Raw genomic sequence first — 20,856 nt, 5'->3', positions numbered from 1 at the left:
CATTGGTCTGCTTTCCGACATCTACCGCAATATTGGAAAAGGTACTACCAAGCATTGCAGCCATATTTTGTTTCTTTCTGGTTTCCAGATATACTGATACACCTGAGTCGCGTTCAAAGTGTTTTCTTCAAAATTAAAACCGAAATTCTTGTTGAAGAACTGGCATTGAAAAAATATATATCATGTTTCTTTTTCCCACATCTGCTGCTAGATAGGATAAGGTACTATCAAGCATGGCTGCCATATTTTGTTTCTTTCTGGTTTCCAGATACACTGATACGCCTGAGTCTCATTCAAACTTTTTTCTTCAAAATTAAAACCGAAATTATTGTTGAAGAACTGACATTCAAACTTTTTCCTAGATTGCAACCCTGCCCGAAATATAGCAAATATAAGAAGTCTATAATTTTGTTTATATGGTTTTTGTTGCTTGAAGTTGTTTGTAAGTTGTCAGTGTGTTGGCTATGGAACTATTAGTCTATTGTCTTTTTGTACGGTGGTCTAGTTTTATTTTGGTAAGAATCTCATTTCCTACTAAAGGGAAGAAGCTAATGTTTATTGATCAAATAATTGTCTACTTTGTCTATCAAAATATTTGAAATACTATTACTTCTTTTGTCGCATCAAATTATTTGATTCAATTCTATTACTTCTATTGTCGCATTAATGAGTAAACAAAAAAAAAAAGGTGTTTTGTGCTTAACACGCAAATACATTTTGTTTAAAGAAAAATGACTACATTGTGGGACCCATAAGAAGGTCTCATAATCAGAAGATTCCGATCCAACTGATTGTTTTGTTGCCTTCAAGGATTATCCATGCAAGGAGAGTCCAGTGGACTCTTTAGTCGTCTAATTGTCATGTAATAAATAGAGGGACAAAGTGCTGCCGATAAACTTATAGGTGATCATGAGGGGAACCGAATAAGTAGATTTTGATTTGAGAACTTATAGTGATGATGCTTGGAGGAGAATTAAAAGATAGACGGAGCTGGTACTGAGACCATATTTTTGCATGGGCCCCACAAGTTGGTCATTTTCATAAAATGAGGACATTAAGGTGGCGGAATTATATGATGCATATATCAGAAATTTGATTGTTTTATTGTAGTTTTTTTTTTTTTTATTCCAAAATTTTCCATGATAGACCCTGTAACTAATTGGTTACATGTTAATTACAGTTAATTTTTCATTAGTACTATAACAACGGAAGACATAGTGCAAAACCCAGCATAGTGGTGTTATAGGATTCATACAGCCGACCATTTAACCTAACTGGAGCAATGATCCCTCAACTTTGACCCAATTGGAGTAATGGTCTTTTAACTTTAATCCAATTGTAGCAATGCTCATTCCAACATAACTCATTTTGACGGAATTTTAATAGAGTTAACGAAAAGGGCCATAGCTGCACATTTTGATAAGTCAAGGGATCAATGGTCATGAGTTTTTAGTTTAGGGACCATCACTCGAATTGGGTTAATGTTAAAATATCGTTGCTACAATTTTCTCTTTATTTAATCATACAGCTAAAAAAGGAGTGTACATAAAGTGAAAAATAATGTGCATAAATCATTTCCCTCACCTTGCTATGTTTATGTTGCGTGAATTGGCATCCTTCCCTCCCTCTATCCTTTTCTCCGGTCAGCGGTTAACTGAGAATCTAATAGAGACCAAAATTAAAGGGTGTCACTTGCATTGAGTAAAGATTAATGTTATTCATACCATGGTTTTATACCATATTTCTATACCACTTTAGCTGGCATCTGATGTGGATAGCTACATCATTTGAAAAATTTGTAAAACCCAAGGAAAGGAAGGAGAAAGACTCCTTGTACAACACAATCATCATTTAATTAACTAGTTTTTCTTGATTATTAGTTTATTAAATAATGAACTAAATTAAAAAATCTAATTGATTCAAATGATGTGACTGTCTGCATCAAATACCAACTAAGATGGTATGAAAATGTGGTACAAAAATATAGTGTGAATAGCATTACTCTTGAGTAAAAGCAAAGGCATCTAGTTCTTGTTGGTTATGTTGGACAAACACGCTTTCTTTATGATATTGTTTTCGATAGGCTACAACATGACCCACAATTAATAAAGCACAAAGAACAAACAAACAACCAAAACACCACACATAAAGAAAACGCACGCCATGATCACGAGGAATTATAGTAGTTCGGCTAAAACTGACCTACATTCGCTTTGGTGATTACCGAGTTATTTCGCTAGCATGAAAACCCCTTTGGTTTACAAGAAAAATCCCCTTTCCTTTCACAAACCCTAGGTCTTAATATCTCTCACCCCTCACACTCTCTCAAAGTGCTTTACTCTATTGTTCATGTGAATAATCAGCCCCCAACAAGTCTATTTATAGTACAAAGATCAATTGTTACATACCTATTTTCTAATTAAGATTCCTATATTCTAATAAGGCTTCTAGGATTTCTAATCTGAATGGTACAAGCAAACTTAATTCTTTCCTAATTCTTTTTAGACAACAATCTATGCACCTTTAGTTTCCTTAATACAATCCTAAAAAAAAAGGACACTAACATTGATGAGCTAAATTCTTAATAAGTTCTAGAACCTGCTTTAGCACAATTTTGCCGGTTTAATTTTACGGATAACTCGACCTTAGTTTTATTTGAAACTTACATTTGGCATGCTTGCCCTATGTAATTTCTTAACTATGCCAAATAAAATTTGAATTGATTTAAATTAAAAAGGTGAGTGATGTCAACACATTTTTTTCAAAGGATGAAAAGAAAAAACAAATCCACAAACAAGCAAACCATGGGCGAATATGTTGAGTGATATATAGAGATTGGTTTTTATCGGCCATTCCCCCAAAAATATAAAGTATGAATTAAAGTAAATCGAATCCCATGATAATGGCTCGTCTTTCGTAGGGCATCTAATTCTTACTTTTATTACATGACTTGGAATAAAAAAAGAAGCATGGTCCATGCATACACTGCTTGATTGGACATGTGAATTAACGTACACTGTACCTTTAAATTAAAATGTATTAATTTTTGCAATATGTAGTGGATTGACCTGTGTTTGTGTTAAGAATGACCTGTGTTAAGAATGAGTGTCATATTAATGAGAAGATGAACATTACATTAGTTAATAAGTGGTTAGAGCTTTTCTTTTCAACGCTTGCATCTCAAATTTTCTAGGTATCAAATTGTATCCAAAATTTCTTTGATCGGTTGATCTCCCACATTTTAAATAAGGCTAGGGATATATTTGATAAAATGAAGATGCTCAACTCAGCGAGAGATTTTTCAGTGTAACTAGTACACAGGGTTTTTAGTGTGACTAGTAAACGAGATGGTGCATTTGGTATCATTATACAAATTGTAGGATATGTGTTAAAAAATTAATCACTTAAAAAATAAAATTTTCTATCACTTATATAAAAACACGTGGTGTACCACTCATGTTCTCGTCACAGTGAAAAATTTCTCTAACTCAAGGGACCAAAACGTCTCTACCATTGTTGGTTTTGACAATTAATTATTAAAAATCCCAGATGATATGAAAGCTCGACGTATTATGCTTCCCTATATGGCTACGCTTCTATATATTGATATTACTTAACTGGCCTTGTAGCCTTTGATATATATTATACATAGACAATTATGGCAAGCAAAACAATCGCTTGCCCTAGTTGCAAGCAATGGGTTCAAATGACGCCGTATGGCACACGGCACCGATGCGTCTGCGGTCATGTACTCACAACTCGCAGTGCTGCTGCAGAAACACAACGAGAAACTAGTGTTCGTGGTCGTGGAGATCACAAAGGTGAGCGTCATAGCTTCCAGAGATGGCAAATTGGTAGGTGTTTTCAAACCAAGGAATCATCATCAAACAATTCTTCTAGTACTAGTAATTCAAGTCGTAATATATAGTTTCAAGCAATCTAGCTTATACAGGGACAGGGACAGGGACGCTGATGTCGTTGCCCTCCTCCTGCTCGGACAAGCCAGTATGCAGTGGATCACGACCAAACAAGCGTGCACTTCTTTGCGGGGTGACATACAAGCAACATAAATACAAGCTCAAAGGCATTTATAATGATGTGAAAAACATGGAAAACTTGCTGACTAAAACCTTCGGTTTTCCTGCCAACTGCATACGCATACTTTCAGGTAATTATTAATTAATTAGCTTTTCTTTATTTGTCAATCGTAATCCTATAACCATTCGCAAAGGGAATTGTTATTGGCACTCTAAAAATCTCATTCTACACTCCAAACTTTCTATATTGAGAAAGAAAAATACACTTGGGAGGAGTTTAGAATGAGATTTTTGGAGTGCCAATAACACTTCCATTCGCAAATTACATGTATAATTATTTCTCAATTAGAAAACATTGGTCTCCAATATTATGTATAAACGTTAAAAGAGAAGCCAATCATAAAAAATGAATCGAGAAAGAAAAAGGGGAAAAAGATGAAGGTAGTGGTTATTTGTGGTGACCCTGCGTTGGCATCAAACTTTCACATCGCTTGGGGGAGGAAATGTAATGTAGTTTATAAGCTCATATCTGATCTCTCGTAGCAAGATGTTTTTTGGGTATGGAGACCCACGAACAAAACCATTTAGGCCTTGCTCAAAGCGGATATTATCTTGTTGGAGAGTGGGCTATGACATTATTTGTGCTTTATAAGATAATATGTTTACGTTTTCAATTTACCAATGAATGCAGAAGATGATCCGCGTGACCTAGAGCGGATTCCTACAAAGAAAAATATAGAAAATTCCTTGAAATGGCTTGTGGAGGGATGCCAGCGGGGAGACTCGTTGGTGTTTTACTTCTCGGGGCATGGCTTACGACAGCCTGATTTCAAAGATGATGAGCTTGATGGGTTCGACGAGACCATTTGCCCTGTTGATTTTATGGAAGAGGGAATGATCCTTGACAATGATATTAATGAAACCATTGTTTGGCCACTCGAGGAGGGTGTCACACTTCACGCTATCGTTGATGCTTGTCACAGTGGAACGAATGTTGATCTGGAGCACGTGTATGACCGTAAACTGTGAGTATATTTACTTAGTCTTTAACTTCAAATTTATATGATTACATACGTTCGATCTGTGACATCAAATTTATATATTATGAAAATATAATACCACGTATTATAAATGTGATTAAAGTTTCACAATTTAGTTATCATGGGCATCAAATCCATAGTTGAAGAGTTAATACTGTCCATGCCATAGTAGCATGCAATGTAATCTCACCATAACTCTATAAAAATTCTCCTTCAACTGTGAAAATACGTTTTCTTTTTACGTGTTAATTTGCAGGAATACTTGGAAGGATAATATTCCTCTATCTCGTGCTAGAAAAAGTACAAGGGGTGGGTTAGCGATTTCTCTTAGTGCTTGCGAAGATGATAAAATGGCAATTGATACTACTGTAAGTGATCCCTCTATTATTGTGTTTAACGAAAATATGATGAAAAGACAACTTCTGAATGTTTCCAAATTGAAGCTAGATGTTAGTTGGTAAGGAGGGAAAGAAAACCTATCCCTTCTTATCTCCACTAAATGATGGGATTGGAAGGCATACGTTTTCTTTAATAAGGCCTTTCTAAACCGTTCAATAATACAATAACAACAAAAATGTTTATCCCACCAAGTAGGGTCAGTTATTTGAATCTTAGAACGCCATTGTGTTCAGTTTTGACCCAATTTCCATTAGCTCTAAGTACTCCACGTCTTTTCTTAAAGTCTATGTCCAAGTGTTCCTCTTAACCTTTTTCCCCTGACCTTTTGTCTCATAATCGCATTTTCTAACCGGAACATATGTAGGTCTGCGTTTAACATATACAAACCACCTTCACGGATTTTCTTTCATCTTATTTTCAGTTGTGGTCCCTCATACTTTACCTCAGTATCTTCGTTCATAATCTTGTCCTTTCTCGTGTGCTCACACATCTAACAAAACATTCTCATCTCCACTGCACTCATTTTTGCACGCGTTGATGTTTGACCGTTCAACATTCCTTGTCATAAAGCCTTGCTGGCCTTGGACATTCTCTAAACCGTTCAACGGGTGACCCAAAAAAATTTTCCGTCGAACCCCCCTTTTATCGTACTTCTGAACTTTTTCTTTTTTTTACTTCATTTTCATGTGAGCCAATATAGTATTAATCACAAATGCAGGCTTTTGCTGGAAAATCAATGAATGGTGCAATGACATACATTCTCACTGAAACTGTTAGGAACAAGACCGACATAACATATGGAGTTTTGCTCGACGAGATGGTAAATTACATTAAAAAGATTAACTGCGAAAGATGTTCTAACTCAAGATTCTTGAGGACTGTACTTCGACGCAAAACCATACAGGTTTGCTTTCACTTCATGCAACATGTTAAATCAAATGGGTTCGATCTTCATTTTTTTTTTCTTAAATATAGGTGTACCATATGTGACATGCATGTTGACTACAAAGCTCATTCAGTTCTTATCAAAGTTGATATACCAAACAGTTACAGTCAGGCTCCGAATCACGAGTGCACATTGTAATAACACAAGTTTTGTTTTGTCTATGCGGAGGGATGAAACTTTAGCATAAGTTCTTAAAAGATGTTGGTCCTCTCCACACAATGCCAATTGGATTGGATGCTCAAATGCATACATCTTACTTTGGTAAAAAAAAAAATAAAAATGCATACATCTTACTAGTGCCAAACTAAGAAATTGTAAGTTGCTAAATTTACTTAATGTGGATGTGTGCAGGAACCTATGTTGTCATCTTCTGAAACGTTTGATGTTAATTCGAAGAAATTTGTCTTGTAATAACATTTTTTTTTGGTGGAGTTCTTGTTGGGAGTTGTGTCCTAAAGGTTAATTTTGTAATATTGAATATTATGTAACAATTTAATTTTAAATAATTAATAATAGGGCAATATTAATTCATTCTTGAATTTAGGCTTTTACATTATAGGGATAATATACTATGAATGAGTTCATATGATTTAAGGTATAGAAACAATGTCCTAAACGAGGTTAGGGCAGAGAGACTTGTATTCTATAGTCACTTCGTCCTCAAACAAAGTTCATAGTTCAGTGAACCGTGACCACCCAAGAAGTTTAAACGGTATGGATGGTTACCACATGTTAATCGCTACAAAGTTGTAGATATTAAGGACCCTTGTATGAAGACAGCTGAGTTATCAGCTACGGAGAAGAACGGTAAACCATCTGAATGTCCTTGGGAAAAAGATGGCTTGGCATCCACCTCTGACGAGTTGGAGAAGTCTGGTACTAATCAGGATGGAGCTACTCACTGCAAGATAGATGCTTCTTCGGATGACAAATGTATTTGTGATTCAGTTGGGGATGCAATTTTGAATTGCACAAGTGCATCAGAGCAGTCCAATGCTATTGAACACAGCGCTAACAAGAGTAGTGAACAAGCAATTGACTTTGGTAGCAGCATTGATCACGAACCATCTAAATCTAATGATACTTTGATAGAATCTGTATGCCAAGCTTATGAAGGAAATGAACTGCAAATCGGGATTTCTGACTCCTCAGTACCACTGGTGCAATCATTGGTCTGCTTTCCCACATCTACTACAATATTGGATAAGGTACTATCAAGCATTGCTGCCATATTTTGTTTCTTTCTGGTTTCCAGATATACTGATACACCTGAGTCGCGTTCAAAGTGTTTTCTTCAAAATTAAAACCGAAATTCTTGTTGAAGAACTGGCATTGAAAAAATATACATCATGTTTCTTTTTCCCACATCTGCTGCTAGATAGGATAAGGTACTATCAAGCATGGCTGCCATATTTTGTTTCTTTCTGGTTTCCAGATACACTGATACGCCTGAGTCTCATTCAAACTTTTTTCTTCAAAATTAAAACCGAAATTATTGTTGAAGAACTGACATTCAAACTTTTTCCTAGATTGCAACCCTGCCCGAAATATAGCAAATATAAGAAGTCTATAATTTTGTTTATATGGTTTTTGTTGCTTGAAGTTGTTTGTAAGTTGTCAGTGTGTTGGCTATGGAACTATTAGTCTATTGTCTTTTTGTACGGTGGTCTAGTTTTATTTTGGTAAGAATCTCATTTCCTACTAAAGGGAAGAAGCTAATGTTTACTGATCAAATAATTGTCTACTTTGTCTATCAAATTATTTGATTCAAATACTATTACTTCTTTTGTCGCATCAAATTATTTGATTCAATTCTATTACTTCTATTGTCGCATTAATAAGTAAACAAAAAAAATAGGTGTTATGTGCTTAACACGCAAATACATTTTGTTTAAAGAAAAATGTCTACATTGTGGGACCCATAAGAAGGTATCATAATCAGAAGATTCCGATCCAACTGATTGTTTTGTAGCCTTCAAGGATTATCCATGCAAGGAGAGTCCAGTGGACTCTTTAGTCGTCTAATTGTCATGTAATAAATAGAGGGACAAAGTGCTGCCGATAAACTTATAGGTGATCATGAGGGGAACCGAATAAGTAGATTTTGATTTGAGAACTTATAGTGATGATGCTTGGAGAAGAATTAAAAGATAGACGGAGCTGGTACTGAGACCATATTTTTGCATGGGCCCCACAAGTTGGTCATTTTCATAAAATGAGGACATTGAGATGGTGGAATTATATGATGCATATATCAGTAATTTGATCGTTTTATTGTATTTTTTTTTTCTTTTTCTTTTTCAAAATTTTCCATGGTAGAAGACCCTGTAACTAATTGGTTACATGTTAATTACAGTTAATTTTTCATTAGTACTATAACAATGGAAGACATGGTGCAAAACCGAGCGTAGTGGTGTTCTAGGATTCACACAGTCAACCATTTAACCTAACTGGAGCAATGGTCTTTTAACTTAAATCCAATTGTAGCAACGGTCATTCCAACATAACTCATTTTGACAGAATTTTGATAGAGTTAACGAAAAAGGCCATAGCTGCACATTTTGATAAGTTAAGGGACCAATGGTCATGAGTTTTTAGTTGAGGGACCATCACTCCAATTGGGTTAAAGTTAATAGGTCGTTGCTACAATTTTCTCTTTATTTAATCATACAGCTAAAAAAGGAGTGTACATAAAGGAAAATTAATGTGCATAAATCATTTCCCTCACCTTGCTATGTTTATGCTGCGTGAATTGGCATCCTTCCCTCCCTCTGTCCTTTTCTCCGGTCAGCGGTTAACTGAGAATCTAATAGAGACCAAAATTAAAGGGTGTCACTTGCATTGAGTAAAGAGTAACGTCATTCATACCATGTTTTTATATCATATTTCTATACCACTTTAGGTGGCATCTGATGTGGATAGCCACATCATTTGAAAAATTTGTAAAACCCAAAGAAAAGAAGGAGAAAGACTCCTCATATACCACAACATTACATGGATGGATGGTGAGAAGATATAGGTCCCATACCTATTATAGTACTAACAACATTACATGGATGGTGAGAAGATATAATTAATTGTTAATTGTACTGAATTAATTATTTGGATCTATTGAACATGTTCCCCCAGCCCTACCAACTGGGTGACAACAAAAAGCGTGATCAAAATACTTTTCATAAAACCTTGCCGGACTTATCCAAGGCACTTTGGTTTCCAATAAACCGAAAAAGTCCTGCTCCCTACTACTGCAAATTAAATTTAAGTTATAAAATAAGGCTTACCCAGCCCCCCACGGTTCCATACCACACACTTCATCAGTCTAATTCTTCCAAGAACCCACTAGGACCCGCCTCTTCAGCAATCTCCTCACAAAGCCTCTTCCTTGGACTAATTCTTGGACTCAACTGTCCAACTTTTGGACTTGTACATAGTAGTAGAACCTCTTCTGCAGCCAACAAGGCAGTAACTAAATTCCCAGAACTTCCACCAGCTTCAACTGCATTCTTCGTCACACTTGACATATTGACCTCCTGGTTTAGTTCATTGCGACAGACATAGCAATCATCATTATCAAAACTCGAGTTATACTTACAATCGTAATTATCCATGCTACACACATTTATATTTTCAAGAGGGTCGATAAAGCAACTAAGACTCTCATCAAGCCATCGACCCTTAGTCTCCCTAATATTAAAGAGATTATATAATAAACCACTAATAATAAAATATTTAGCATTCGAATAGCTTACCTCCTGCTCACACAAACCAGCACCCAACGTTGCATGGGATGCCAAACAACACTCACAAGCAAGAAAAGCGCGGAGAGAATTCCAAAAAACAAAGTTAATACTCAAACTTTTTGTCAGAATTCTACCGCATCTCAGCCAAAACAACAGCAGATTAATCCACGTGACGATGAAACCAGTGCAATCCAAATCTTGCAACAAATCACATATATAGAATCCAACAAACCAAGTATACAGAGACTAGTCAATTTTAGACCTAAGGACTGTTGAATTATAATCTTATCTTGGCCCAAAGATAATTGATCCGGCCCATACACAAAGAAAGATCCATGCACATGCTAAAGAATTCTAGCAAAGTTCAAGTTGGTGGAAGAGTCTAAAAGAACGGTGAGAATTCCATCAACATACAAGATTAGTGTAGATAATTCTAGCTTAGGAAGGTAGTGGAATTATCTAGATATCTCTAGCATGATGCTTCCATGCTTCCCCAAGGTTCCATCCATGCCTATAAAAAGAGAAGGCATCCACACCATTTGTAACAACCAAGAGAGCAATTAGTGCTAAGTGAGAGTGCCAAGTGAGAAGTGAGAAGAAGCAACAAAGCTTCTAAGAGTGTTTGAGTGTTTCCTCTTGTACTAAGTTTGTGAGTGAATAAAAAAAAAATCTTGTGTAATACTTTGAGTATTCTTTCTTTCTCTTGCCTATTAAATTCCGCTGCATTACATTCTTCTTTGTGAGATAAACATCTCCAAAGTAGTGAAACATTTTTAAACCCCAACAAAGTGGTATCAGAGCTATGGCTAGCAATGCTATGGCAGCCTTCCAAATTCCAGTGCTCGACAACAACAACTTCGATAATTGGAGTATCAAAATGAAGGCCCTTTTGGGTGCACACGATGTTTGGGAAGTCGTGGAGAAAGGCTACACTGAGCCAGAAGATGAAGCTACTCTATCTCAACCCCAGAAGGAGAGTTTGAAAGATTCAAGAAAGAGAGACAAGAAGGCTCTCTACCTCATCTACCAAGCATTAGATGACAATGGATTTGAGAAGGTCTCGAGTGCAACCTCTGCCAAGCAAGCTTGGGAGAAGCTTCAAACCTCTTACAAAGGAGCTGAACAAGTGAAAAAGGTTCGTCTTCAAGTATTAAGAGGTGAGTTCAAATCTCTACAAATGAGTGTGAATCAATCTCTGATTATTTCTCAAGAGTTTTAGCCATTTCCAATCAATTAAAAAGAAACGGAGAAAAGTTAGAAGATGTTAAAATTATGGAGAGGATACTACGCTCGTTGGACCCCATGTTCGAGAACATTGTTGTGACGATTGAAGAAACTAAAAACTTGGAAGAAATTAGTATAGAGCAATTAATGGGTTCGCTACAAGCATATGACGAGAAACATAAGAAGAGGCAAGGGAATGATGAACAGCTCCTTAAGACACATGTTCAGTCAAAGAAGAAAGAAGAAAGCTTCGACAACGAGATAAGCCAATATGAAAGAAGTCGTGGCCGAGGTTGCAGACGTGGACATGGACGTGGATGTGGTTGGAACTTCAACAACCATAGCAACTATAAAAGAGGGCTCAACAAAAGGTAGTGGAAAAGGACGCTTAAACTTAAGGTATGAAAAATCTCAAGTTCAATGCTATAATTGTCAAAAGTTTGGGCATTATGCTTGGGAATGTAGAGCTCTAAACAGCAGACTTGATGAGATGGTCAATTATGTGAAAGAAGAGAAAGAAGATAATGGCGTTGTGCTACTAGCATGCAAGAACAATGATGAAGACCAAGACTATACATGGTACCTTGACACCGGCGCTAGCAACCACATGTGCGGAAGAAGAAGCATCTTCGTAGAGCTCAATAAATCAGTGAGTCGAAACGTTTCTTTTGGAGACGAATCCAAAATACTCGTAAAAGGAAAAGGTAACATCCTTATTCCCCTGAAAAATGGCGGCCACCAATTAATTTCAAATGTCTACTATGTGCCCAATATGAAAAGCAACATTTTGAGTTTGGGTCAACTCTTAGAAAAAGGTTATGATTTTCATACGAAAAATTATATCCTTTTTCTTAGAGATGACAAAGGAAGGTTAATTGCCAAGGCGAAAATGTCAAAGAATAGGATGTTTCCCATGAACATTAAACGATGTTGCAAAATGTCTCAAGATATGTCACAAAGACATATCTTGGCTTTGGCATCTTCGTTTTGGGCATCTTAACTTTGGGGGACTGGAGTTATTATCTAAGAAGGAGATGGTGAGAGGCTTACCATGCATCAGCCACCCTGATCAAGTTTGTGAAGGATGTTTACTTGGGAAACAGTTCAAGAAAATCTTTCCAAAGGAGTCGACCACAAGAGCCCAGAAACCACTCGAGCTCATTCACACCAATGTGTGCAGTCCAATAAAACGAAGCTTTTTGGGTAAAAATAATTATTTCCTTCTCTTCATTGATGATTTTTCAAGGAAAACCTGGGTCTATTTCTTGAAGTCGAAATCATAGGTATTTGGAGCATTCAAGAAGTTCAAAACCGTTGTAGAAAAAGAGAGTGGTTGCAAGATCAAAGCATGAGATCTGATCGAGGATGCGAATTCACTTCAAAGGAATTCCAAGAGTTTTGTGAAGCAAATGGAATTCGTCGACCTTTGACAGTTCCAAGATCCCCTCAACAAAATGGTGTGGCGGAAAGAAAAAATCGAAACATCCTCGACATGGCTCGAAGCATGCTCAAAAGCAAGAAATTGCCTAAGGAATTGTAGGCAAAAGCTGTAGCATGTGCTGTCTACCTATCCAATCGATCTCCAACAAGAAGTGTGTAGGGAAAAACTCCGCAAGAAATATGGAGTGGAAGAAAACCAAGTATCTCTCATCTAAGAATTTTTGGAAGCATAGCCCATGTACATGTACTAGACAAGAGGATAACTAAACTCGACGACAAAAGTGAGAAGTTCATCTTCATCGGCTATGACACAAATTCAAAGGGCTATAAGCTGTATAATCCAAACAATAGGAAGACAGTGATCAATCAAGACGTGACGTTCGATGAAGAAAAAGAATGGGATTTTGGCTCGCATGCAGGTGATCTTCACTTCTTTCCTCAGTTTGAAGAAGATAATGAATAAGGGATGATGGAGCAAGTAATAAAGGTTCAACAAGAATCCACTACTCTACCTGCTTCACCAATATCAACCAATCATGGCAATTCACCAGCATCAGCATCGTCAAGTGGGAGTCTAAATGAAAGAGAAGTACCACGCACAAGAAGTATACGAGATCTCTATGAGGTAGCTAAAAGACTTGATAATCTTACACTTTTCTGTCTTTTTGCTGATTGTGAACCAGTCGACTTCCAAGAAGCAGTGGAAGATACAAAGTGGAGGAAAGCAATGGATGAAGAAATCAAAGCAATCCAGAAGAATGATACATGGAAACTCGCTATTCTTCCGAAAGGACACAAAGCCATTGGAGTCAAGTGGGTGTACAAGATAAAGAAAAAAGCCAATGGAGAGGTCGAAAGATACAAGGCAAGACTAATGGCGAAGGGCTAGTTAAAGAGCCAGAATCGACTATGATGAGGTATTTGCACCCATTGCTAGTTTGGAAACTATACTATTACTAATTTCTTTGGCAGCTCAAAACAGTTGGAAGATTCAACAAATAGATGTGAAGTCCGCCTTCCTAAATGGAGTCTTTGAAGAAGAAGTCTACATTCAGCAACCGTCAGGCTATGAAATTAAAGGGCATGAAGACAAAGTTCTGAAGCTGAAAAAAGCCCTCTATGGATTAAAACAAGCGCCATGAGCATGGAATAGCCGCATCGACAAGTACTTCCAGGAGAACAACTTCATCAAGTGCCTTTATGAACATGTTTTATATGTCAAAGTCAAAGATGGAGATATTTTGATTATGTGCTTATTTATGGATGATCTAATCTTCACCGGGAGTAATCCAAGCATGTTTGAAGAGTTCAAGAGAGTAATGACCAAAGAATTTGAGATGATCGACATCAGGTTGATGGCATACTACCTAGGCATTGAAGTCAAGCAGAACGAAGAAGGCATTTTCATCTTCCAAGAAAGCTACACAAAGGAGATACTGAAAAAGTTCAAAATGGATAACTGTAAGCTGTAAGCACGCCAATGGAGTACGGAGTCAAACTAACCAAGCATGACAAAGGAGAAAGCGTAGATCCAACATTTTTCAAAAGTCTAGTTGGAAGCTTGCGCCACTTGACTTGCACAATACCAGATATTCTCTATATCGTCGGATTAGTTAGTTGCCACATGGAGAATCCCACAACTACACATTTGAAAATGGCCAAATAAATTCTTCGTTACCTTAAAGGTACTATTAACTTTGGCTTGTTCTATTCAAGTTCTGATAACTACAAACTTGTTGGATACAACGATAGTGAATGGGCAGGAGATTCTGATGATAGAAAAAGCACTACTGGATTTGTGTTCTTCATAGGAGACACTGCATTCATATGGATGTCGAAGAAGCAACCTATTGTCACACTATTTACCTGTGAAGTTGAATACGTAGCGGCCACTGCATGCGTTTACCATGCAATCTGGCTGAGAAACTTGCTGAAAGAATTAAGCATGCCACAAGAAGAGCCAACATAGATGTATGTCGACAACAAGTCTACAATAGCTCTAACAAAGAATCCAGTATTCCATGACAGGAGCAAACATATAGATACTCGTTATCATTTCTTAAGAGAGTGCATTGCAAGAAAGAATGTGCAAGTGGAATACGTGAAGTCTCAAGACCAAGTTGCCTACATATTCACCAAGCCACTCAAACAAGAAGACTTTGTCAGGCTAAGAAACCCAATTGGCGTCACAAGACAAGATTAAGGGGGGATGTGGAATTGTAATCTTGTCTTGGCCCAAAGATAATTGATTCGGCCCATACACAAAGAAAGATCCATGCACATGCTAGAGAATTCTAGCAAAGTTCAAGTTGGTGGAAGAGTCAAGAAGAATGGTGAGGATTCCACCAACTTACAAGATTAATGTAGATAATTCTAGCTTAGGAAGGTAGTGGAATTATCTAGATATCTCTAGCATGATGCTTCCATGCTTCTCCAAGGTTCCATCTATGCCTATAAAAGGACAAGGCATCCACACTATTTGTAACAACCAAGAGAGCAATTAGTGAGAAGTGAGAGTGCCAAGTGAGAAGTGAAAAGAAGCAACAAAGCATCTAAGAGTGTTTGAGTGTTTCCTCTTGTACTAAGTTTGTGAGTGAATAGAAAAAAAATTCTTGTGTAATACTTTGAGTATTCTTTCTTTCTCTTGCCTATTAAATTCCATTACATTACATTCTTCTTTGTGAGATAAACATCTCCAAAGTAGTGAAGCATAAACCCCAACAAGGACTTCCCCAGATTAAACCTTTCAATATACCAAGGAACAAAATCATTAATCCTTGGGACAATACAAAACCAACCGGGAGGAGAAAGCATATGTCTAATTAGCTTCCCTAGACTTGAAATCCCTACAATTATTTTAGCCCAATCAACCACTTTACATTTTCCCTCTACTTTCCTTATTATCGAAACCCTAATTAGCAAATCCCCTCCTTTCTTATCCCAAGAAGTAATAAACCCTAGATTCATAAGAAGAAGAACTAGTAGGACCTTTATTTTAATCCAAATTAACCCGTCTTTAGCTCGAATGAATCTCCACACCAACCCTGTCGCTCAAATCCTAGCTCCCCCATCTAAACTCATTGAATCATGCAATATATATACTATTGGTAAATATGTTTTAGATCATCTCCTCAAATTTTGAACCTAAAATTTAAATTTGACAGCTTATGTGACATTTTGACATATTTTCATGTTTTGCTCTCCACCCGATATGTCAAATTAAACTATTATTTTATTACATTATTATTTTTTCTTAATTTATGTCTTATACTTTAAACTATTATTTTATTATATTATGTCAAATTAAACTATTATTTTATTACATTATTATATTTCCTTAAATCTCCACCCGACAATCAGGATTGAGAGATTGTGAATGATTTCCATCCGCATTGCGTACCTACGTGCTTCACCGATCCAGGCAGTTTAGTGAAGCCATTGAACTGAGCCAAATCTGAAATGGAACAAAAGGGATGGTCAGGATTGGGATTCAAATGAGGAAAAGATGAGCGAATAGCCGTTGATTAATTAAGAGTGTACCTGATTGGGAGGGGACGTGGGAGAAGAGGAAGAGGATTAGGAAGCAGAGGAGGGTGAGGACCAGGATGACATGGATGGATTTGTGTGGTGCAATGGATGGTGGTGATGACAGACGATGAGGCTTCGATGCTTTGTGGTCTTCGTCGTCTTCGTAAGCTGCAGAGATTGAAGAAGATGAGGAAGAAGCGGTGGTGGAAAAGGCTAAAAGATCCCTAATGTGGTTGGGGGAGTCATCGATAGTGAGAGTCTGGTCATTGGGTCCGCCGTGGGGTTGGTGGAGCTTCGACAGTGAGCTGCCCAGTGACTATCTTTGTATGGTCACAAACTCACGGACAGGGAGAAAGACAAAGAGAGAAGAGAAAGATAAGAAAACCGTTCAACAATCAAATAATGAATGACATTAAAATATTAATAAAAGACATTTAATAATTGGTAAAAATTTTTGAAGTTGCTGTCAAATTTGACAGCAAGCTCTTTTGCTACCATTTCATGTCATGCCATATAAAATTTGACATTTTGGGTTGGAAACAATTAGTGACCGTCTTTTTTTTTTTTTTTACTGTTATAGCTTCTGTGGACTAAATTGGTATACCAATAGTATTAAATGCTTTTTTTTTTTCTTTTTTTGGTCATTAAATGCTTTTGTTATTTAGGCATGTTATTGATCAATAGTATTAGGCATATTCTTAGATATTAGGCACACGGGTTATTCAGTATTTAATGCTTTTGTTATTTAGGCATAGTATCATTTGATAGTATTAGGTGTATTCTTAGATATTAGGCATATTATTGATGCTTTAAGTTGCTTATTAGTTTCAAAATATCACAATAATATTAGAATAATAAACCATAATATCACATAATCAAGGCCAACATACTGTGAAGTCATACCCTCAACTCTTCAAGCCTTACAACTCGGAAAAAACATAGACAAACTCGGAAGGTGGTAGTGGGAGATATCATCCAGATGAAAAGAAGAAAATGAGCTCCTTCCCTCCACACCCTTCATGCAGGGGAGTATAAACACACACACACACACACACACACACACACACACACACACACACACACACCCTTCCTCTTCTTTTACTTTTTATTCTTATTATTATTATTAAAAATAGATTCTAACCTACCTACATAATAAAGCTTAAATCAACTTTCATCAATAAATTAACTACCACATTTGCATTAAACTCCATATAGTCCAATTAATTACTTGAAACGTACCCCACTGGCTTCCTTAATCTTTCGCTTTCTATAATCATTTTCTTTATACCTTCTCTCAAATATCCAAGAAACATTTTGGCATGAAAAAAAGTCAAACTCCCATTATAAATCAAGGTAGTCACATAATGCTAGTTTATAAGTACATTGTTGATGAATAAAATCGATGAGACTTTGGAACAACGTATAGTGTCAAGTTTGTGACCTTCACAAGGTTGCTCCAGTTACCTAGTGAGGACAATATGTAATGTTTGCATTGTTGAAGAGACAAATATCTGAAGTATATTCAAGAAGGCTAAAGAGCTTTGGGAAATGACCGCTTTGCATGCTTATGACAATAATCTTGTAAAAGTTTAGCCTTTGTATACAATATGTAGCTTTCTGGAGCTTCAAACTTGTCCAAGAGACTTGTAGATAATATGAGGTTGAAGTAGTACGCGTGCATTAAAACCTTTGTTGGCTTGTTGGACCATCACATACTATTGAAACCCTTATTGATTAGTAATAATACTTTGTTGTTGACCATATCCCTTGTTGGGCTTAAGTGTTCTTCTAGTTGGGTTCAGTTGAGTTTGTCTATGCCTTTTTCGAGTTGTAAGGCTTGAAGGTTTTTGTCTATTTATGAATACTAAGAATTCATAGGTACAAGTTGTACCATTCTTCACCTAGTTGGTGAAAAGAAGGTAAGTACCTTCGTCATCAGGTTGGTGAGAAGAGTGGCGAGTTGCCGAGGCAAAAATGTTTATTAAAGTACTAGTTGTATCCTCCTAGTGATACGAATGTGAGTTCCTTCACCATCTAGTTGGTAAGAAGAGGGGCAAGTTACTGAAACTCAACACTATTTATTAGAGTACTAGTTGTACTCTTCATCACCTGGTTGGTAGGAAGAGTGGCAAGTTGCTGAAACTTAAAATTATTCCTTAGAATACTGGTTGTACTCTTCATCTCTTGATTGGTGATACAAAGATACGCTCATTCATTACTTGGTTGGTGGAAAGAACGATAAGTTGCTGAGGCACATTGTAACACGTGCTAAAAGGCAAAAATGTATGTCGACACACTTGTGTTCCTCACTTGGCTTATGTATGAATATGTTGTTTATGTTGATTGATATGAGTAATGCTTATGACATGAGTGATGTTCATGACATGCGTGTTGTTTATGAATGTTTTGCTAAGCATGAAGGAATCCATTGTTTCAATATGTGAACCATGTTGGTTGTACTAATTAGTTTCACTTACATTGTTTTAACGTACGTATGTCGAAACTTTGAGTTGGAGTATAGAGGTAGGTCAGCGTAGACCAAATGCTCCAGTGTTAGGAATGTAAAAGACTTAGACGAAGTTGTCTGAATTCTCTCTTCATTAAATATTTGCTGAATGACTTGTGTTACAAAGGATCTTAAATAGTTGAAGGTCAAAACATTCGTAATGTGTATTTCTTCTTATAATAGCCTTTCATTCAGTACCATGTCCCCCACTATGAAAGAGCAAGGCTTAACCTCATGGTCATAATAGTTGAAGTTATGTTTACCCTTGGTTGTCTTGATACGAACCTTTATCCCTCTTATTGTAATAAGCTTCCTGAGAGCAAAAATCCTTCCTTTTGCCAAGAGATGAATAAGTTTGGTGACTTAGCGGCTAGCTAAGTGAGGCATAAGGGGATGTAATGGGTATCTGAATGATCAAAACTTTCCCACTTGGTAAAGCTTGACTTCCACTCCCTACTTGTTGATAGGGGTTAACCATATGAGGGTTCCTTTGCTATGTCATTGTCTCAACAAATGCATGATTGTAAGCTTGCGGCATCACCTCATAGTAAGTCTTCCAAGTGTTGGCATTGATTATGTACTCGAAGAAGCATTCATGCACACCTACTATGAAGGCCCTGAGTGCTATTTTGTCATCTGCCTCAACGCAATGAGAATACTTGTGGCTGAAGCAACTGACATATTCATGCAATGACTTGTCTGATTTCTGATGAATGGTGTATAACTCATCAGCAAAGTGTAACCGTTGGGAGATATGTTAAGGCATGAAGAATCTTCTTAGCTCAGCAAAGGAATCCACTGTATCAGGTTGAAGATGACAATACCAATTGAGAGCTCCACCATAGAAAGTGGAGAGAAAAATAAGACATCGTTCCTCATCATTATGTCTTTGGTATACCATGGTGGATTCAAAGACATATATGTGTCCAATTAGATATTCCTTCGCAGTATATGATTAACAAGCCAAACTTCTGTTTCATTTCTCCTTGTAGAGGTATGCCAACTATCCTCCTTGTTAGAGGACTAGGACTTGGCTGATTCCAGCCAAGGATTGGAAGTAGGGAAATTTGGTAAAAGGAATGTGGCTTTTCCATAGATTCACTGTACTAGCTTTAGGGACTTGCCTGTTGAAAGTCTCTTGAGTTTCCTACACCTTCTTGCCCTTCCAATGTTTGTTGTCCATTTCTGGATTGGAGGTTTGCTCAAGCTATGGTAGGGGACCGAGTCCATTGATGACCCTTGGATCATTGATCCTTGAGCCTATATGGATAGGTTTTTCTTGATGTTGCCTCAAGAAGTATCAATAGTCACGGTAAATGGCTTTTGAGCCTTCCATTCCTTTTGCAAGGAGATGTCTTCCTCCACTTTTCTTATTTCGGTTTGAAGCAGTTGGGTTGAGAGAAGTCTCATATTGATCGATATCTTGGTGAGAAGACTGTTCCTCACTAAGGACGCCTATGTTGAAGACATGTAAAGCTTTGCGTTGGTGTGTACCCATGTGGTGCCATAATTATGGGTGCGATAAGCTCATAAGACTGAGTCTGCCTAGGCTCGTTGAGCATTTTGAAAAGTTTCTCATATTGTTCAAGGATGATCTCATTCCTGATTGCTATTTTGTTGTTTTGAGCTTCCAGCTCATCGACTTTAGCTTAGAGAGCAACCTTCTTCCTTTCTATCATTCGTTTCCTCATGTTAGGCATGATAGGGTGTCGTTCTGCGTGTTGTGGCTTCCTTCACTCCTCATATTGGAGAAGGATGCCTGATAGAAGGAGAATGTGTGAAAGATGGAAACCAACTTGACAAAGCTGGAACAACGTAAATTGTCAAGTTTGTGACTTTTGCAAGGTTCCTCCAATCACCTAATGATGATAATAGGTAAAGAGATAGAGATAAGGAAACAAACAAAAAATGTACGTGGTTCACCCTAAGTTGGGTTACGTCCATGGGATAGAGGAATTCTCATTAATAGTGAAGAGTGTACACAATACATAAGTTC

General features: G+C 37.0%; 1 protein-coding gene across 4 annotated transcripts; it reads left to right on the top strand.

Moving 5' to 3' along the window:
- The first annotated feature begins 3,649 nt into the window (after window positions 1-3,649).
- Window positions 3,650-7,013, top strand: LOC137725972 (metacaspase-1-like). 4 transcript variants are annotated; one of them, XR_011067572.1, is made up of 6 exons: window positions 3,650-3,854; window positions 3,959-4,168; window positions 4,729-5,062; window positions 5,334-5,445; window positions 6,254-6,380; window positions 6,452-7,002. XR_011067572.1 is itself a non-coding variant. In XM_068464820.1 (6 exons), exons 1-6 carry the CDS (start codon window positions 3,659-3,661, stop codon window positions 6,464-6,466), a joined length of 1,053 nt encoding a protein of 350 aa, XP_068320921.1. In that variant the 5' UTR covers window positions 3,650-3,658; the 3' UTR covers window positions 6,467-7,003. The 4 variants fall into 4 exon arrangements, 3 of the variants coding, with proteins under 3 accessions (XP_068320921.1, XP_068320919.1, XP_068320918.1); XM_068464820.1 differs by having other exon boundaries at window positions 6,195-6,380; window positions 6,452-7,003; XM_068464818.1 differs by having other exon boundaries at window positions 4,732-5,062; window positions 6,195-7,013.
- Window positions 7,014-20,856: the final 13,843 nt, after the last annotated feature.

The sequence above is a fragment of the Pyrus communis genome, chromosome 2 (assembly GCF_963583255.1).
Source record: "Pyrus communis chromosome 2, drPyrComm1.1, whole genome shotgun sequence".
NCBI classification, from domain to species: Eukaryota; Viridiplantae; Streptophyta; class Magnoliopsida; order Rosales; family Rosaceae; genus Pyrus; species Pyrus communis.
This window is presented reverse-complemented; position numbering and strand designations above follow the sequence as displayed.